The sequence below is a fragment of the Anarrhichthys ocellatus genome, unplaced genomic scaffold, assembly GCF_004355925.1.
Source record: "Anarrhichthys ocellatus isolate YVR2014 unplaced genomic scaffold, GSC_Weel_1.0 scaffold14, whole genome shotgun sequence".
In the NCBI taxonomy this organism is placed as follows: Eukaryota; Metazoa; Chordata; class Actinopteri; order Perciformes; family Anarhichadidae; genus Anarrhichthys; species Anarrhichthys ocellatus.
In genome coordinates this window covers 7,450,474-7,465,841 of record NW_022280044.1, presented here as the reverse complement: position 1 = coordinate 7,465,841, position 15,368 = coordinate 7,450,474, and the positions used below count along the sequence as shown (strand labels likewise).

The 15,368-nt window shown below is 42.6% G+C and overlaps 1 protein-coding gene across 1 annotated transcript in view; it reads right to left on the bottom strand.

Annotated features, from left to right (window-relative positions):
- The window catches only part of slc66a2 (solute carrier family 66 member 2), a gene marked incomplete at its 5' end in the record, with an annotated part of 13,817 nt that extends 8,288 nt beyond the window's left edge, over positions 1 to 5,529 (bottom strand). Inside the window, one exon of the mRNA XM_031853735.1 lies at positions 5,297 to 5,529. Within this exon, the coding sequence (XP_031709595.1) occupies positions 5,297 to 5,529 (233 nt within the window). The remainder of the gene's footprint in view (positions 1 to 5,296) is intronic.
- Positions 5,530 to 15,368: the final 9,839 nt, after the last annotated feature.

The following is a 15,368-nucleotide window of genomic DNA, read 5'->3' as shown; positions in this document are numbered from 1 at the left end:
GTGTGTGTGTGTGTGTGTGTGTGTGTGTGTGTGTGTGTGTGTGTGTGGACAGCAGCCCGCTAAATAAGGCTCTGGCACTCTTATCTAGCATACTGGGATGCAGCTCAACACCACAAGCCTTTTAAGGCGGCACTTGGCTGTCTACATGTCCCATCTCCATGTTTTATGTTTGTCTGCGAGTGTTTCTTTGTTTTGCGTTATGGCATGCTGTTCAGTACCAGCACGAACCTCTGGCTCTCCAGTCTGTGGACCATCTAATAATAGTTGTGACCGGACAACTTTTAACACAAAACCCGGTCATCCCCCACACACAAACACACAAACACACTTCACGTGGCCTAACGTCCCCCATAAAATATCTGTCTTCGAGTATTTACAGTTGCACTGGCTGAGATAGTTCCGCTCGGTTCCAAGTCCAATTTCAACTAGTTCAAAACACAATTTCTAAAGTATGTTGATTTACACTGAAAAGAAGATAAAAATAGAACTAGAAATCAGAGATTGGTGATATCACAGCCAGCAGCAGGGACACTTAGTTTGCCTTCTCTGTTGGACGTTTGTGTCATCAATTCAATGGATCATGACCCTTCTTCCACTGTGGCCTTTTCTCCATGTCTCAAGAGGTTTGGATGAGCTGTAAAACGAGAGGTCTGTGTTGCCCGTGAGTGTAAGTGAGTGAGCTGCTTGGGTTTGATAACTGCATCAGAGTGCAGTGTGATAACCAGCGTCTACAGGGCCCTCGGGCAGTGCGCAAAACTAAAAAGCTGGCTCGCTTTTTAAAAAGGCACAAAGAAGAAGGTCGCTGTTTTTCAGTTCAAATATGGGGAAAATTTTGACAACTGGTGGAAGGAGAGAATAAACAATGAACAAAAAAAAAAGGTTATTCAGAGCCAAAGAGATTACACACACAAGCTGAGACCGGAGGAGTACATTCACGACATTTTCTTTAACTGTTATCAGTGTGAAAGTAGCTACCGGTCGTTTTGATAATGGTGTCATTTGCTTCAGCACTTACACAAAAGGTATATTTCATTCATACCACAATATGTTATTGTTGAACAGTGCATACAGTGTTGCATTTATTTGTATGTCTTTTACGTCGTCATATCATCGCTTGGTGAGATGGTGTCAAGTTGGCAAAGTTCACGGTTGTTAATTAGCAATGACCGAGCCTGCTTTTGTCTCGTTGTTTTAAAAATGACTGAGACTTTAGCGTGGTAAATCTGCCCCTGTAAAGGGACACTGGGTGTCGTATAGTAGAATAAAGAGTTTGACAGGATAGAGAATAGCGCTATCATCACAGTGAAGCAAACCTCTAAGGGCCCATTATGGTATCAGAGCCGTTAGCGGTGTCAAACAGCATCAGTGAGGCTAACGGAGAACCTGGGGGTCAATTAGCATCGGACGAACACCAAGTACCTTCAGCTACGTCCTCAAGGGACTAACGCCTCCAACGCAGGACTCCTCACCCTGCCCCCGAACTCCATCCATATTTCAATGGATCAATGCTGGTGTGTATACATACTGAGGACATCCAATATGACTCACTCTACTGCCAACTTTTGCCCTGCTGTGGCTGCATCCCCTGCCTACTTGGGAGGGTGTATACGGTGGTGAAGATTCCTACCGCGAGCACTGGAAGTAGTTTTGACATTTGTTATAAATGTGTCTCCAGTCGGAGCGGGGGCTTGAGGGAGGAGGTTTTCTCCACACGTACGTGCTTGCATGGGATCTGAGGCTGTGTTTCGAAATTGCGTATTTACCCACCATTCATAATAAACTGCAGTGTGTGGATATTGTGGACACGAGAAATGCTCTGATGCAGATTTGCAAGAATTTCTTGAGTATGATTCGGACATACTTAACCGCCCCAGAATGCATTGCGGCTCTTCAGACTGTCCTATGGCGGACTGCAAGGAAGACGGTTAAAAATGTTTAGCTGGTTGAATAAAAATAATGACGGTGATGTTAGGGTCCAGTTATGAGGAAAACCGCGGGGGGTGACATTTATAATGTACTGTAGAAAACATACTTAACGCTAAAATATTTACTCATTTTTATTTCCCTTAAAATATTAAATTGGTAATGTTCACATTTGTGTTAAACAAATTTCTTTCCACTGTAACTCGGACCGGTGACGTCCTGATTGATGCCGTGATGTGATGCAGAGAAGAGTTTACTTCAGTGAGAACAGTCTGCTGGTAATAGCGCTCTAAATCATTACTTAGGAGGCAGCATGCAGTACACACAGACTGAGTTTGTAGTATGCAGTACCTTATGTGATTTCGAACATACACTTATTGTTGTGTTTTTTTGTTCCACGCACTCACGGTAAAGAGCACTCTGCTTTACTTCTCCCGTCTGTTTGTTTTTGTCTTCGCAAAATGCACGTGTGCTTCTTCGTCCTCACAAACACACGTTCATTAAATCCCCAACGCTCACTGTAAACGGTCCAACACCAGGAACACAAACCTGACCCCACACCTACGTCAAAACGCTTTTTTGTTTTGCTTTTAAAAATTGCACTTCGAAAGCAAGACATCCACACTTTAGAGGTTTTAGCTTGCTCTTCCTGCAGACACACACACACACACACACCCACACACACACACAGAAACCTTGAACGGAGTGAGGAGGTAAAGTAACCTAGCAACAGCCTTCCAGACTCAACAGGTTGTGAACAGAGGGACGAGAGGACACAAACAGTAAACAGAACTAGAAATGACGACGTCCTCGGCCTCCTGCGACAGCTTTTACTGCACCGGCTGCTGGCTGGCACAACATGTTGCAGGTTAGGACAAAAGAACAGACGAGCAGAGAAGGCTGGAGACTCCATAGGTCATATACATCCGGGGTATTGTATTATTTTAGAATTTATTTGGCTACATTTTACAAGTTACTATTAGAAAAATACAAAATAATATATTTAGCCTTAAAACCCCACATAGCTCATGAAATCAAAATGTCTATATCACATTAGGTAAAACATACTTGCGCCATTTCCATTATTATTGACGGAGCACTTTCTTGAAACAATGTGAGTTTGTTGGGCTGCACCGTAACCAATAACACCGGCTGCTCTTCTGTTGTATTTCTGACAAAATGGCTGCTAAAGGAGTGTTCGCTGTAGTTTTAAAGACTTTTTCACGTGGAAACCTTGTTGTGAAAACTGCACCAAAGCAGCTAAAAGTGTTTAGGAGTTAAAAAACACAAAAATACTGTGCACGACGGGAAACTGCTATTGGGCAATAGTTTATCCTCATGGGTTACTGGTCAAATATAGACGACAGGACACTTCCTACGCTTGGGTTTGACAGCAGAACATTGTCGGGCTCTTTCTAAAACATCAATAGCAATTATTAGCTTTTGTTGAAAGGACTTCAGAATTGAAGTGCTTTTTTTCTACAAGCTTCAACAATCAGACGGGAAGAGATCGATCGTGGAAGTGGCATGCACAGCAGCTGAATAGACCAGAATGCACTGCAACCGCAAAAGAAAGTTGCGTTTTGAGTATAGGGTATGTTTATAGACAACGTTATGCTCAACCAGCATGTTTGCAACCATTGTCTGGGGGTTTGTTGAAATGCATTCTAGGGCTATAATGTCTGAAGTCAGATACACTAATCACAAAACAAAATCATGAAATCCATCGGACTTATAAGAGTGACTAAGGGTGAACTGCTCCCGTACGGCCGTACTGTAGACAGTGTCGGGTGGGGAAGGAAGAACACAGAAATCTAAAATAAATAAGGCATGGGACAGAGAGGGAATGGAGAGCCCAGCGTGGGAGCTGTCACGGCCGGTTAAGTGGACAGGCAGCTCTGCTGGAGCGCCGTTATCTGTCTGCTGCAGAAAGCCAACCAGCAGAGAGAGAGGGGGGCACTGCTCTGAGGCAGGACATGCACAGCCAGAAAGCTTTTAATCAGGACTGTGTGTGGACTCACAAGTCTTTAAATATATTGTCAGTTTCATCTTTTTTTTACAACTTCAACATTTGTCTTCATGATATTTCTTTGACCCTGCATGTTGGGTTCTCTGTTGATCCATTTGTGTCTCGTAGCTTTTTTCATTGACTGGGCTCCACCCACTCCCTCAGGAGAGCATTGGGATCAGGTGTGGGAGAAGAGACTCACCTGGAGCTGATCTCCTCATCAGGGAGGTGAACAAATGTCAAGCAGCGAAGCTGATCAGAGAGAACGTGCTGAGAAGAGGAGATCTCCCCAGGATCTCCAGGGGGGGAGATAGTTGAGATATAGTAAGTCGGCGAGCAGCCCAGCTGATGTAGCTTATTTTTCTTGTGATAGAGCTCTTGACTGAGCAAGGTTTTCTGTTTTGCTTGCGTTACTTGTGGTTTGTTTGATTAAAAAACCTGGTAAACTCCGGCACTGACTCTGCCTGTGGATGGCAGTGCTGCCATAAATATTCGTGTCCTCCGTACAATCCTGTGACAACTATTTTGAGAAGCAGTTTTTAGAGCTTGGCTACAAACTGTATATGCTTTCAAAAATTGAATCTACGTCAACGCCCCCTAATTACACCCCCGAGATTTGATGCAAATCAACATTAATGAGCTAAAATGATCTTGCCCGTAGATAAGGGCGAGACAGAATACCTCATTATCATATTGATTTTCAGAGGGTTAATTGTCATGTCAACATAATAAATAGCTGTCAGGAGCCCCGTCTTCGCTTCTTGTTCGACAGGTGCCAGAAATACTTAATAAGCATCTGTCGGTGTTAATAATCGTATGTGAGACAACATAATCTGGAGGCATTGCTCACGAGCGTGCGCTTCCAGTACAACACAGCCTCAGAGACGCCTGTGACGGAAGTGGCACTCATAAATAAAACAGCACTCTTCAGGATAAAGAGACATTATCATTAATCAAGGACGCAACATGCTTTGTTTTGATTTAAATCCTGACTGTTAAATTATACTCACAGCCCAAAAAGACTTTTCAGCAGTCAAAGTGTGTTTTTACACTGAGCTCTGTTTTGAGCTCTCCGAGATGAGAGTTGACAATCATGAGAGAAAAAGAGACTTTTTTTTTTTTTAAAGGTGTTCCTGTGTCGCACTGTGAGACGCTGACAATTTGGAGCAGCCTTTGGTTGAACCTCAGCTCAACTGCTAAAGCCAAATCAGAATACGTCCTTGATGAAATTCATGTTTCATGTGCTTGTAATTTATGCTTTTTCATAATTCATAGATGTGAGAAATATAATATTCACTTCCCTGCCCAGTTAGTGTCCGTTGAGCTCGGAAGTATTGACTTTTCTAATCAGTATTGAGTCCGTACCTCATGCCCTCTGTGGACTTGTTCTGATAATTGCAGTAGAGCTGCGGGGTGCCCAGCATTGCTTCGGTGAAGACGGCCAGGAAGCCCAGGGTCTCCACGAACAGCGCCGAGTCCAGGAAGAGGTAGGTGATGTAGGCCGCCATCAGCGTGAAGGCCAGCACGCACTGCATGTAGTCCAAGAAGCGACTCCACAACCAGAAGTAGCTCCAGTCGAAGTCTAAATACAGGTAAAATCACAAATGAGACAACAGAAATGGATATTATGGATAACAACTACCTCCTCAAGGGAGTACAGTTCTCAACCAGCCGGCCAATACTGGCAGAATAACAGAGACATTAATTGATGTGCACAGATCCTGTGAAAAATAAAGTAAAGCTGTTGTAAAAAAAACAAAAGAGATATGAATCAGTAATGTTGTTCCTCGTTGAGGGGAAAAATAACTTTTTCAGACACATCACAGTTGAAGAGTTTCATTCCAGGGGGACTTTTGGGGGGAAAACAAACTAAAAGTGTAGCTAGTGGTCCCGAGAGGATGCAACATTCATTACATCCAAAAATACAGAAGTGTTGTCCCACAAACAAGCAACATGGCAATGATTTTGAGTAAATATCATAGACTGTATATAAGAAGTGGACATCTCCACCCATTGGTTTGTGGATTGTTGCTTTGCAGCCTCGAGTTCACCATTTAGTTTTTTTGCAGAAAGAAGTGACCACCGAACACTGACCGAGACATTTTAAGGGAACCAAAGCGGTTACAATTCACTGTAGTGAACTGAAAACGCACCGTTGAAGGGTTAAAGCTCTGAGACAAAAACATGGTGGTCATAAATCCAGTGGTCATCGTCTCATACACTTACATATAATAAGATATATTTTTGCAAGTCGAGGAGTCGCCCCCTGTTGGCCATTAGAAAGAATGCAAGGTTAAAGCGCTTCCGCATTGGCTTCACTTTTCAGACGCTGGTAAATATGAGTTGTGTAATGCATGCGTTTGGTAGCATCATGTGAAATGTACGATCCAGTCTGGGGACAAGAAGTCAGAATATCTCAGCCTCTACTGTTTCAAATCTGACCTTCTGTGAGGTGTGATAGTGAATCATTGGAGTTCTTAGTGACTGTGGTAATGAAGTAAATTCCTTTCAGTATTGACTTTATTCATGTTGGTATTAGAGACTTTGTTTGATAGTGTTTGAAACATTCATGACACACAAATTGTGGATTAAATTTCCGGTTGGTTAGTAAGCTGTGAGACACTTCTATACTCTTTTGTACTTGCAAGTAATCACATTTTTCTTTTCTCCTCATTCCTCCAGCACTGGACGAATTAATTATCTACAAATCCTTTTTTTTTTTTAAAGCTGTATCTAGTTAACAAAAGGAAGAAAAAAAACTATTATTGTGAACATTTTTAACTAACTTCACACTTAAGCTGCGAATGTTCACACACCTCCCACAATCCCCTTCCACTATATGTCACTGCCACAAATAGGCCATCTGAACCGCACACGAGTTGGACTTCATTCAGCTTCTTGTAGACGCCTTTAACTTCAGGGTCGGGAGGGAGGAGGCTGTGTGAGAAAAGGGTGATGGTGGTTATAGTATTTTCCACGCGGTAGTAATGGGCTGGGTGGGAAACTGGACACTGATGAATGATTAAAACTCTCTGCCTCAACACCTCTCGTGTGTGTTCTTTCTCTGAGGAAATGATGAGATAGTGATTCTGAGCACAACAACACCGGCTTCCTGTAATAAGCAACACAGCCAATACTAATCCAACCACGATACCATCCAGAGGCCACAAAGCGTTGATCACCTCGGGTACTACTTCAACTACAGCTGACATCTCTTCCTCTAATTTCTTCTCTGCCAAAAGAAAAAGCCCATTCAACATATCTTTATGGTACAAATGATATGAACAAGTGCCCGAGTAGCTGCTGGTTTAATGTGTGAGCAGAGGACTCCGAAATTTATCCGAAATTTATCACGGAAATCTAATCACGGCTGAGAGCGAAAGCTGTTTCTTCTCTGCTGCAACGTAAATGAGATTTCCGCAATCCTCAAAATGCAATAGAGCCGATTTGTTTAATCACGTTTAAACAGTGGTGGGCCATCAGGGCCTGGGCCTTCTCTGCTGGCCTAAACAGAATCACAAAGCTATATCTATTTTATAATTTTTCTTAAATACACTACATGTATTATAATTTATATAAATATTTTTCCCATTATCTTATTTTCTCATTGCACAGCTACTGTCTTCCTCAGTTGCTCTGCTTCCAGTGCAGCTTGTTTTAAGTAGAGCTTTTATCCAATCAGATCTCACCTCTGTGTCTCTAGGTAAGAACAGAGGCCCGATGCCTGCAGACTCACAAGTGCATCCAGTGAATGGGGATGATATTGTTGATGATATTGTTGATTGTCATATTTTTCAACCAATCAGATCTTTAATTTGACATGTTGGGCGTATTCTTTGACGTGTCAGCGCCTGCGGGCCGTCCTATAATGACGTCAGCATTACGTGCAGCTCAGTTTCCATGTACAGCTCTGCCGCGAGGTGCAGAGTGTGCTGTGATTGGTCAGTGGGCGAGCACGTGACTATCGTGAAACGAAACTTAACAGCAGAGGCTTAGTCGGGTAGTGAATCACATCACGTGATGCAGCTCAGCCAATCAAATATGGGCATTCTGACTGAGCGAGATGTACCACACACCGTGACACAGGGGACTGAGACGAGGAAAGACACTGCAGAGCAGTACGTACAATGTTCAAGTTGTGAAAGTAAAATCATAAGACAATCTCTGTGGGCCGTGACTTGTCATTAAGGAATGATGGTGGGTCCCACAGCCAGACCAGCTGAGAACCACTGTCCTCCATGAGCGCAGAAAACATTATGTTTTCCTGAATATAAGCTTCTGCATTTTTCCAAATGCTCTAGTACTAATCAAATGTATTGTAAGTCTCGTACCGAATGGTATGTACATAGGTACGTACATTTAATACGTACATAGTTACAGCCTTAGAAACTAATAACTGTGGCGCCATCATGTGGTTATAAGGTGGTATTTCAGCTGCAGGACAACAGTGAAGGCCTAGGTATAAAATGCACGGCCCGCCACTGCGTTTAAATGAGGTTTCTCTTTATCTACTGTATAGGCCTCCAGAGAAGGGCCTGTACAGTAGACAAAGCTAGAAAAATAAATAAATAAAATGCCGGAGCATCGTTTGGAATAACTTCAAAACCAAATACCATAAAACCTGCAATTAATCAAGACTTGATCAAATCAAAAGTGAAAGAATACAAGCCTGTATGACATTTCAGTTTCAGATTTAATGAAATATTGTTTCATTAGAGAATTAACTGAGCGATTGTGACATTTAGATGGTATTTCTACATGAACACGCACTGCAGATAACCTGGCTTTGCACTATCCAATCCAATTGTTCCCGTATGACAGGCAAGTTCAACAAATCCTGTAAATGTAACCAAATAAACCTCCAAAGAGCAATTCAGATCAGGTCACGGCCTTCTGTCTACCAACGACACACTCAATGCAAAACCTTAAACTATGTAGGACGGCAACGCAATGCAGCAGCAAGCAAACGCTTCTTAAAAGCTATAACAGGGCATGCATTTATTCAACATGAATATCCTTTGAGCGCTCTTATGCGTTACTGTATATCTGTTTATTCTGTAGGTGTTGTAGCTGTGGCGGTGGAGCCCTGCTGTTCAGCAGAGGACTGTGAAGCTGGGCCAACTAGCGCCAGGCTGGTGCTGCATGATAACAGCCAAACACAGAGGGAGGATATCAGGGGTGATAGAGCAGCGTTCAACACCAACCAGGCTGCTAAAGGCATGCACAGCTTGAACGTGCGAGACGTTTAATGTATGGCTCCAAGCGATGAAAACGACTGGGCTCCAGATGGGATAGTATAACGGGAAAAAAATAAAAATAAATACTGTGGTAGTAGTTGTTGGCAGGAGCATAAGGAAACATTTACTGTGTTTTTCTTTGCTGCTGGCTAGTTAGCTAGCTAGCAGTATGGTCCAATTAAGCAGACTTTTGGAGTAGAGACCAAGGCTACACACAAGAACGGTGTCACGCATGTATTAAACTAGCTTAAACACATTTACACAGCGTAAAAGCACGTAAAAAGCCTCCAAAGAGAGCTAACAGAAGAGTGAGACTTATATTAGTGAAGTCAAAAACGGCACTGAGTGAATGCTAACGTTGGTCCGTGCTTGCTGGATGTGTAAATAAGCTAACACTTTAGCAGCAACAACCTCACTGTGTTTCTGTTAGCGTGTCTCTTCTGCTCTCAAGTGGCTGAACTAGAATTACGGTTCATTACAGTTCATCCTTGAGGGCAAGTGGATGTTTGTGCCAAATTTGAAGAAGTTTTGTAAAGGCTGAAAGACAACCTGAAAACAGAATGCAACACAGAAGCATAAAAATGCAGCTAACGTTAGCTGTACTTTGATGTAAGAGGTCTTGCTACTCCATATTACGTTAGCTTGTTTAAAGTGTGTGTTATAGCTTTTAGGTTCTGAGATAAATAAAGTTAAGTATAAAGTATGTTTTTTCCTTCAGGATGCAGTAAAATTGAGCCTCACCAATCAGCCAGTTCCTCAACATTTTACCAATTACATATTATGTTGTAACCTCAAACTTCTTGAGACCTTTGTAGTTGTTCTAAAATGAACAAACGACTTAATATAATCTCAGTGATGCTAATGATTGGGGACATAATTGCACGGACTGCGTATCCAACAAGATTTCATTTCACTTTTCTCTGCTGTCAGGGCGTGGAGGAGGAGGAGGAGGAGAGATAACGCATTACATTTCCTCTGTGGTGAAATTAAAAAAATGTTTACTCCATCTTGCAACTTCATTTTGTGGCCAGGGATTCCGCAAAGTACAGAACACCTTTTTCTTACAAGCAAAAAAAAAAAAAAAAGAGGCAACATTGTGCTTATGACATGCTTTTAAATTATTTGTGCAGTCCTCGTCTTCCGGCTCATGTTTTAGTGATTACACTCCTTCATGCCGGTGCTGTGCTGTCACCATCTCTTAATCCTGCGTGTGCACACTTTAAAGATGCATGCAAATCTGCCTCTAATTCTGAGCGGCAGCGGATGTAAAAACAACATCTTGTAGGCAGATCAGTGTGTCACACTATTCCACACTGACCACCAACCTCAGCCATAACCTGTCATGCACCCTCTCTTGCTGTGCCACTTGTGTGCCCAGGGCACACAAGTGCCCTCCTCCTCCTCCTCCTCTTAAATCCCGGTACCCACGGTATCAGTGTGTGGGAACAGACCGGAGCTGCATACAATAGACTCCCTGTGGTGGCCAAACGTCTTGTGCACAGCTCGGTTTTGAAGTCCCACAGAATTGTGGTACGCGTGTAGGAAGACGCGGGTCAGGCTCTGAGTTTTCAATCGCTTTGTTTACCGACTGTTTCCTGCCAGCTTCAGTTAGGCCCTGGAAGAAAAAAAAAAAAGAGTCTATGGGGGCAGTTGAAATAATGGCTTGCTGTCACTCAAAAAGCACCCGTTGGAGCAGCAGGAACATTATTATGAAAGACTTTAGATTTTAACAGCCTGGGAAATTGAACCTCGGATTTTGACGAGCTTTATTTTCTGAAATTCGGATAGGGGAGCATTTTCACAATGACTAATGGGCTTTCACTGCCAAGCCACAGCACAGCAACTGTTCTGCACCGCCACCTAGACTAAATGAGAGGTCTCTTCTATGAAAGAGGCTAAAAATTGGGCCTCTAAGTATCCTTAGTGAGGAGATAACTGCACCTACAGGATAGAGTGATTTATTCTAAGCTGACAGACCGCCGTGGGACCAGAATGAGCAACGAGCCAGAACCAAACCACAGAAAGAAATGGAAATCTCTTGTATTGCCGTGTTCCTCTGTAACGCTGTGAGGCAAACATCTCTGTGGTTCAAGACCAATCAATCATTGTGACACAATCAAGATAACTGTAGATACCTGTTTGAGCGCACCACTACCAGCGCAGGGACAGTGAATCATACTTTTTGGGGAAAGGCTGCAAAAAATGCTATTTTTTATTTGTGGATGCTATTCCAATTAACCAGTTGTTATTTGCTTTGCTGGTTAGTTACTTAACTTGTTCACAACTGCACTGTGTGTAGTGAAAAAAGGGACATCACGCTAGTTACATGCTAAAATTACCGCTTAGCTCAGCAGAACAACACGACCTAATGATCGAATATATTTATGCAGCACTTTTATGGCTGTGTCTGCACTATTGTGGTTATTTATGTGTAAAAAAAGCACATGAACTAAGTATTGAAATGCATTCTCTTGAAAAACAAAGTTTGCATTTCTGCTTTACTGTGCAGCACTTTAAAGTGAAGTGAACGCTTTTCAAGATTTCACAAAAGGTTCTTGAGGGAACTCAAAAGTAGATCTTTTATTCTTCCTCCGATAAATCACGTATTCCAACGCGGCCCTCACCAGGCTACCTAGATGTGCTGACTGGAATGAATTCAAAGATTTCCATTCACAGACAGCTGATCAGAAGCCAGCTGAGAGTGAATGAGGATGCGGTGTTGACACAAAGCACAAACGGGCGAGCTACCCAGGAGTCTGAAACCGCAGACGCCCCAAAGTTTGCATAGAGGATTTAGAATCCTGGAGCAGAGCCCCGTCTGATGGTTCAATGGCTGACGCAAATTCATTCAAATGCTGCTCAACTAATTCAATCAGGGTTTCCTCTGTCAGGTCTTTAAAGATAACTAAAAGTAAAGTTTGACTCTGGCACACATTAGACAAGTGAAACGTACCCCGCTGGCACCCGTCAGAACTTTTTCTACAAATATTTCATCTTCCAAAACCCTTTTACCTCCACCTGAGTGATCACCAGCGTTTCTGGTCCCGTCACAGACAAATGATCTGATCTTTTAATCTCCTTAAAGGATTCTAGCAGGCAGTCTTCTGTATAAATCACTCTGAGCTGCTATTACACCAGGATTTCTCCCGTCTGACAAAATAAAACATAGGGCCTACTGTACAACACAGACGTGGCCAGGTGTGTGGCTGAGGCACCATGGGTGTTCTTTAGAACCTCTATGACTTACTGAACCATCAGCTACCAAATTACACACTACGACGTAAAACGCCTCTACATAAAGTGTTCTCAGACGGCCATGTCTATAGTAATACAGCCTTATTTGGGCATAGAGGAAGTTCCATTACAAGTCAGCCACACTGTGCGTCAACGTCCAGCTGTTTGATGGAAGTACGTGGTGTGATAATGATGCGGTGCTGCTACAAGAACATAAAAAGGGAACTAACGGAACAATAAGAGGAACACAGGTTGAGAATGTGCCCTGCTGACTAAAGAACACTCTGGTGACTCACTGCAGAGAGCTACAATGTGAAGCTGTTCCACCTGACGTCTGCACACCGACACCAGTCTGGTGCTACATGTTATACTGCTGGTTCTGCATCATTTGATCCTATATCCGTCCTAAAGCACTGATCACGGTTGCACCGGGCCTCTTAAGTGATGCCCGCGTGTCTAACTCCGCTTCCCTTCTTCATTTCTTCCTCCCTCTGCATCGGGTGTTTCCATGCTTCCATCAATAGCAGACGACAACGTGCTTATGTCCACGAGCAGCGCAGAGATCAGAGAACACGGCGTTCTGTCAATTGTAATGATGCTTGGCAGAGTTCAGGGATCGATGGGCCGTTCACAGCGGCGCCGCAGAGATCAGATTCAATATGTGCAAAGAGGAGCCGGGCAGTGAGGGAAATATCCTGCGGCTCCTCTGAGGCCAGAAACAAGCAAACAGACCGAACCACAGAAAGCCACAACGTCTGAAACTATTCAACAAAAGATCCAACTAAAGGGTACAAAACAGCACTTCAATACAGAACCGTCTACTGTGCCATCATTCAGTCCCGAGAGGACAATTTATAATATACCTGCTGAGCCAAGTGTTCATCTTCTCATCATACAAGTATTGTATTCTACTGCCATCTAGTGTCCATACCAGGAATAGCAGTCCTTTCTTCACTTATACTGTGTCCTAATTATACAGCGCATACATACATAGTACTACAATATAACCACTATAAACAGTGATCGTTCTAGAGTTCTTACAGTGGAAGAAAACAATATACTTTACAAGTTTGTAAAACCTGTCTGCTGAGCCATTCAGAGTATTTGTTTTTACTGAAGATTTCAAATGTTGCAAATATATGTTTTTTAAAAAAAAATCAGTTTCCTAAAAACAGCTGGGTACTGTAGTTTTCAGCCAACGTTACTCAATCAGGACAGAGAGGTACATCTGTTGGGGACTATTTTCAGCCGCGGATTAATACGTATTTTGTGCTCCAGTGAGTATTTCCAGCAGCAGGACGGTGGACTGAAAACAAACTCGTGTTTGTGTTCCTGGTAATGAAGGAACATGTCACCCAGTGTTGCTTTTGGACAACAATGGAAGTCTATGGCTTAGAGGAATAATATAGATCAGGCTTGGATAAGCAGGCAATACTTATTAGTTGGATAAACCCGATTATCTTCTCAATACCATTGATAATGCAAGATGTCTAGAGTTTAAAAAAAAGATAGACTAACGGAACAAACAGACACAGAAGACCAGCAGCTTTTCAGCCCACCGAACTGATTCACTGACTTATCCATAATTTTAAAAAAGGGGCATTGTGCTGAAACCAAGTGTAGTTCAGGGAACAATTTAAAAAGCCTTTTAGAAGACATAAATTTGCATAAATCAGCCATTAAAAAGATGCTTTACATTCACATTTAAGGGCACGACAAAATAAGCATGAACCGGTTTAAGGGCCATTAAACATATTTGTGTAATATCAAACAATCATTTCCCACTGCAGAAAACAGCAGCATAAAGTTAGAAAAACTACAAGATGTCAGTAAAAAGCTTCTGAATATCGGTGCAGCAGGTTAGTCTTCTGGAACTAATGTGAGAGTCAGAACACATGAGCTTTTGATTTATTCCTAATCTGTCATTTCACATAAATAACAGATTCAAGCACTAAAGAAAACATGCACAAAAATCACTTTCACACAGGTGTTTTCAATGAAAGCTGATGCTTCATTCGTAGCGAGGTTGTGAGGTGTAACATGCATTGAAAGCATCACAGGCGGCGGCTTCAGCGGGCGGCCAGTGAGCTCCGTGAATCAAACAGGGATGCAACAGAACAGCAGGACGACATGCGGGTGAAATGGGCTCATGTGTTGAAGGCGTTAGTCATCATGCAACGACACACACAGATGGAGAGGCAGATGAACTACAACTGATGTTTCATGGCAGACACGGTAAGTGCTGTACATACCCAGAAAGAGCCTCTTAAGGATTCTGATCTCCTCGTCCTTATTGTCTGTCGCTACAGGCGGAAAAAATAATAATAAACAGGGAAAGAAAAAGAGCTTGATTTTCTTCAGAGGTGAGCTATGAAGCGTCAGACATTTCAGGTCATGGTGAGTAATTAGTGATACCACAAAATAGATCAGTTATATCACTGATTATTACAATGATATAACTGATCAGAAGACCACAAAAGGGCATCTCTCTGCACCTTGAAGGCTGTGTAAACATTAATTTATCGGCTTCTTACTTCAAGTGATGAGGTCCTGAATAAAGTTTAAACGCTCTGTTGAGAGATTTATGTATTTGTGGGTTCAGTGCTCGTTTTAATAGTTTGAAGTGGGCAGGGCTCAGTTGGAGAACAAAAGCTTTTGTTGGCCAAGCTACTGTCAGTTAATTCAAAACACACACACACACACACACACACACACACACACAGTCCGGATTAGCTTCATTTTTTGAGTGTCAATATATAACGTGATAATTAGTGAACTTTGGAGGTGCAGGTTGGCAGATTTTGTTCCCATAGTCGTCTCAACTAATTCACGGCAAAGAAAGCAGTTACTTGTCGCCTATTTCTCAAAATGACTCACTATTCCTGGAGCTTACACAGCAAAGTCATTTTTCCACTAACAAAAATGAATTCCATCATGACCGGTTTGCACAGAATGCAACAACACAT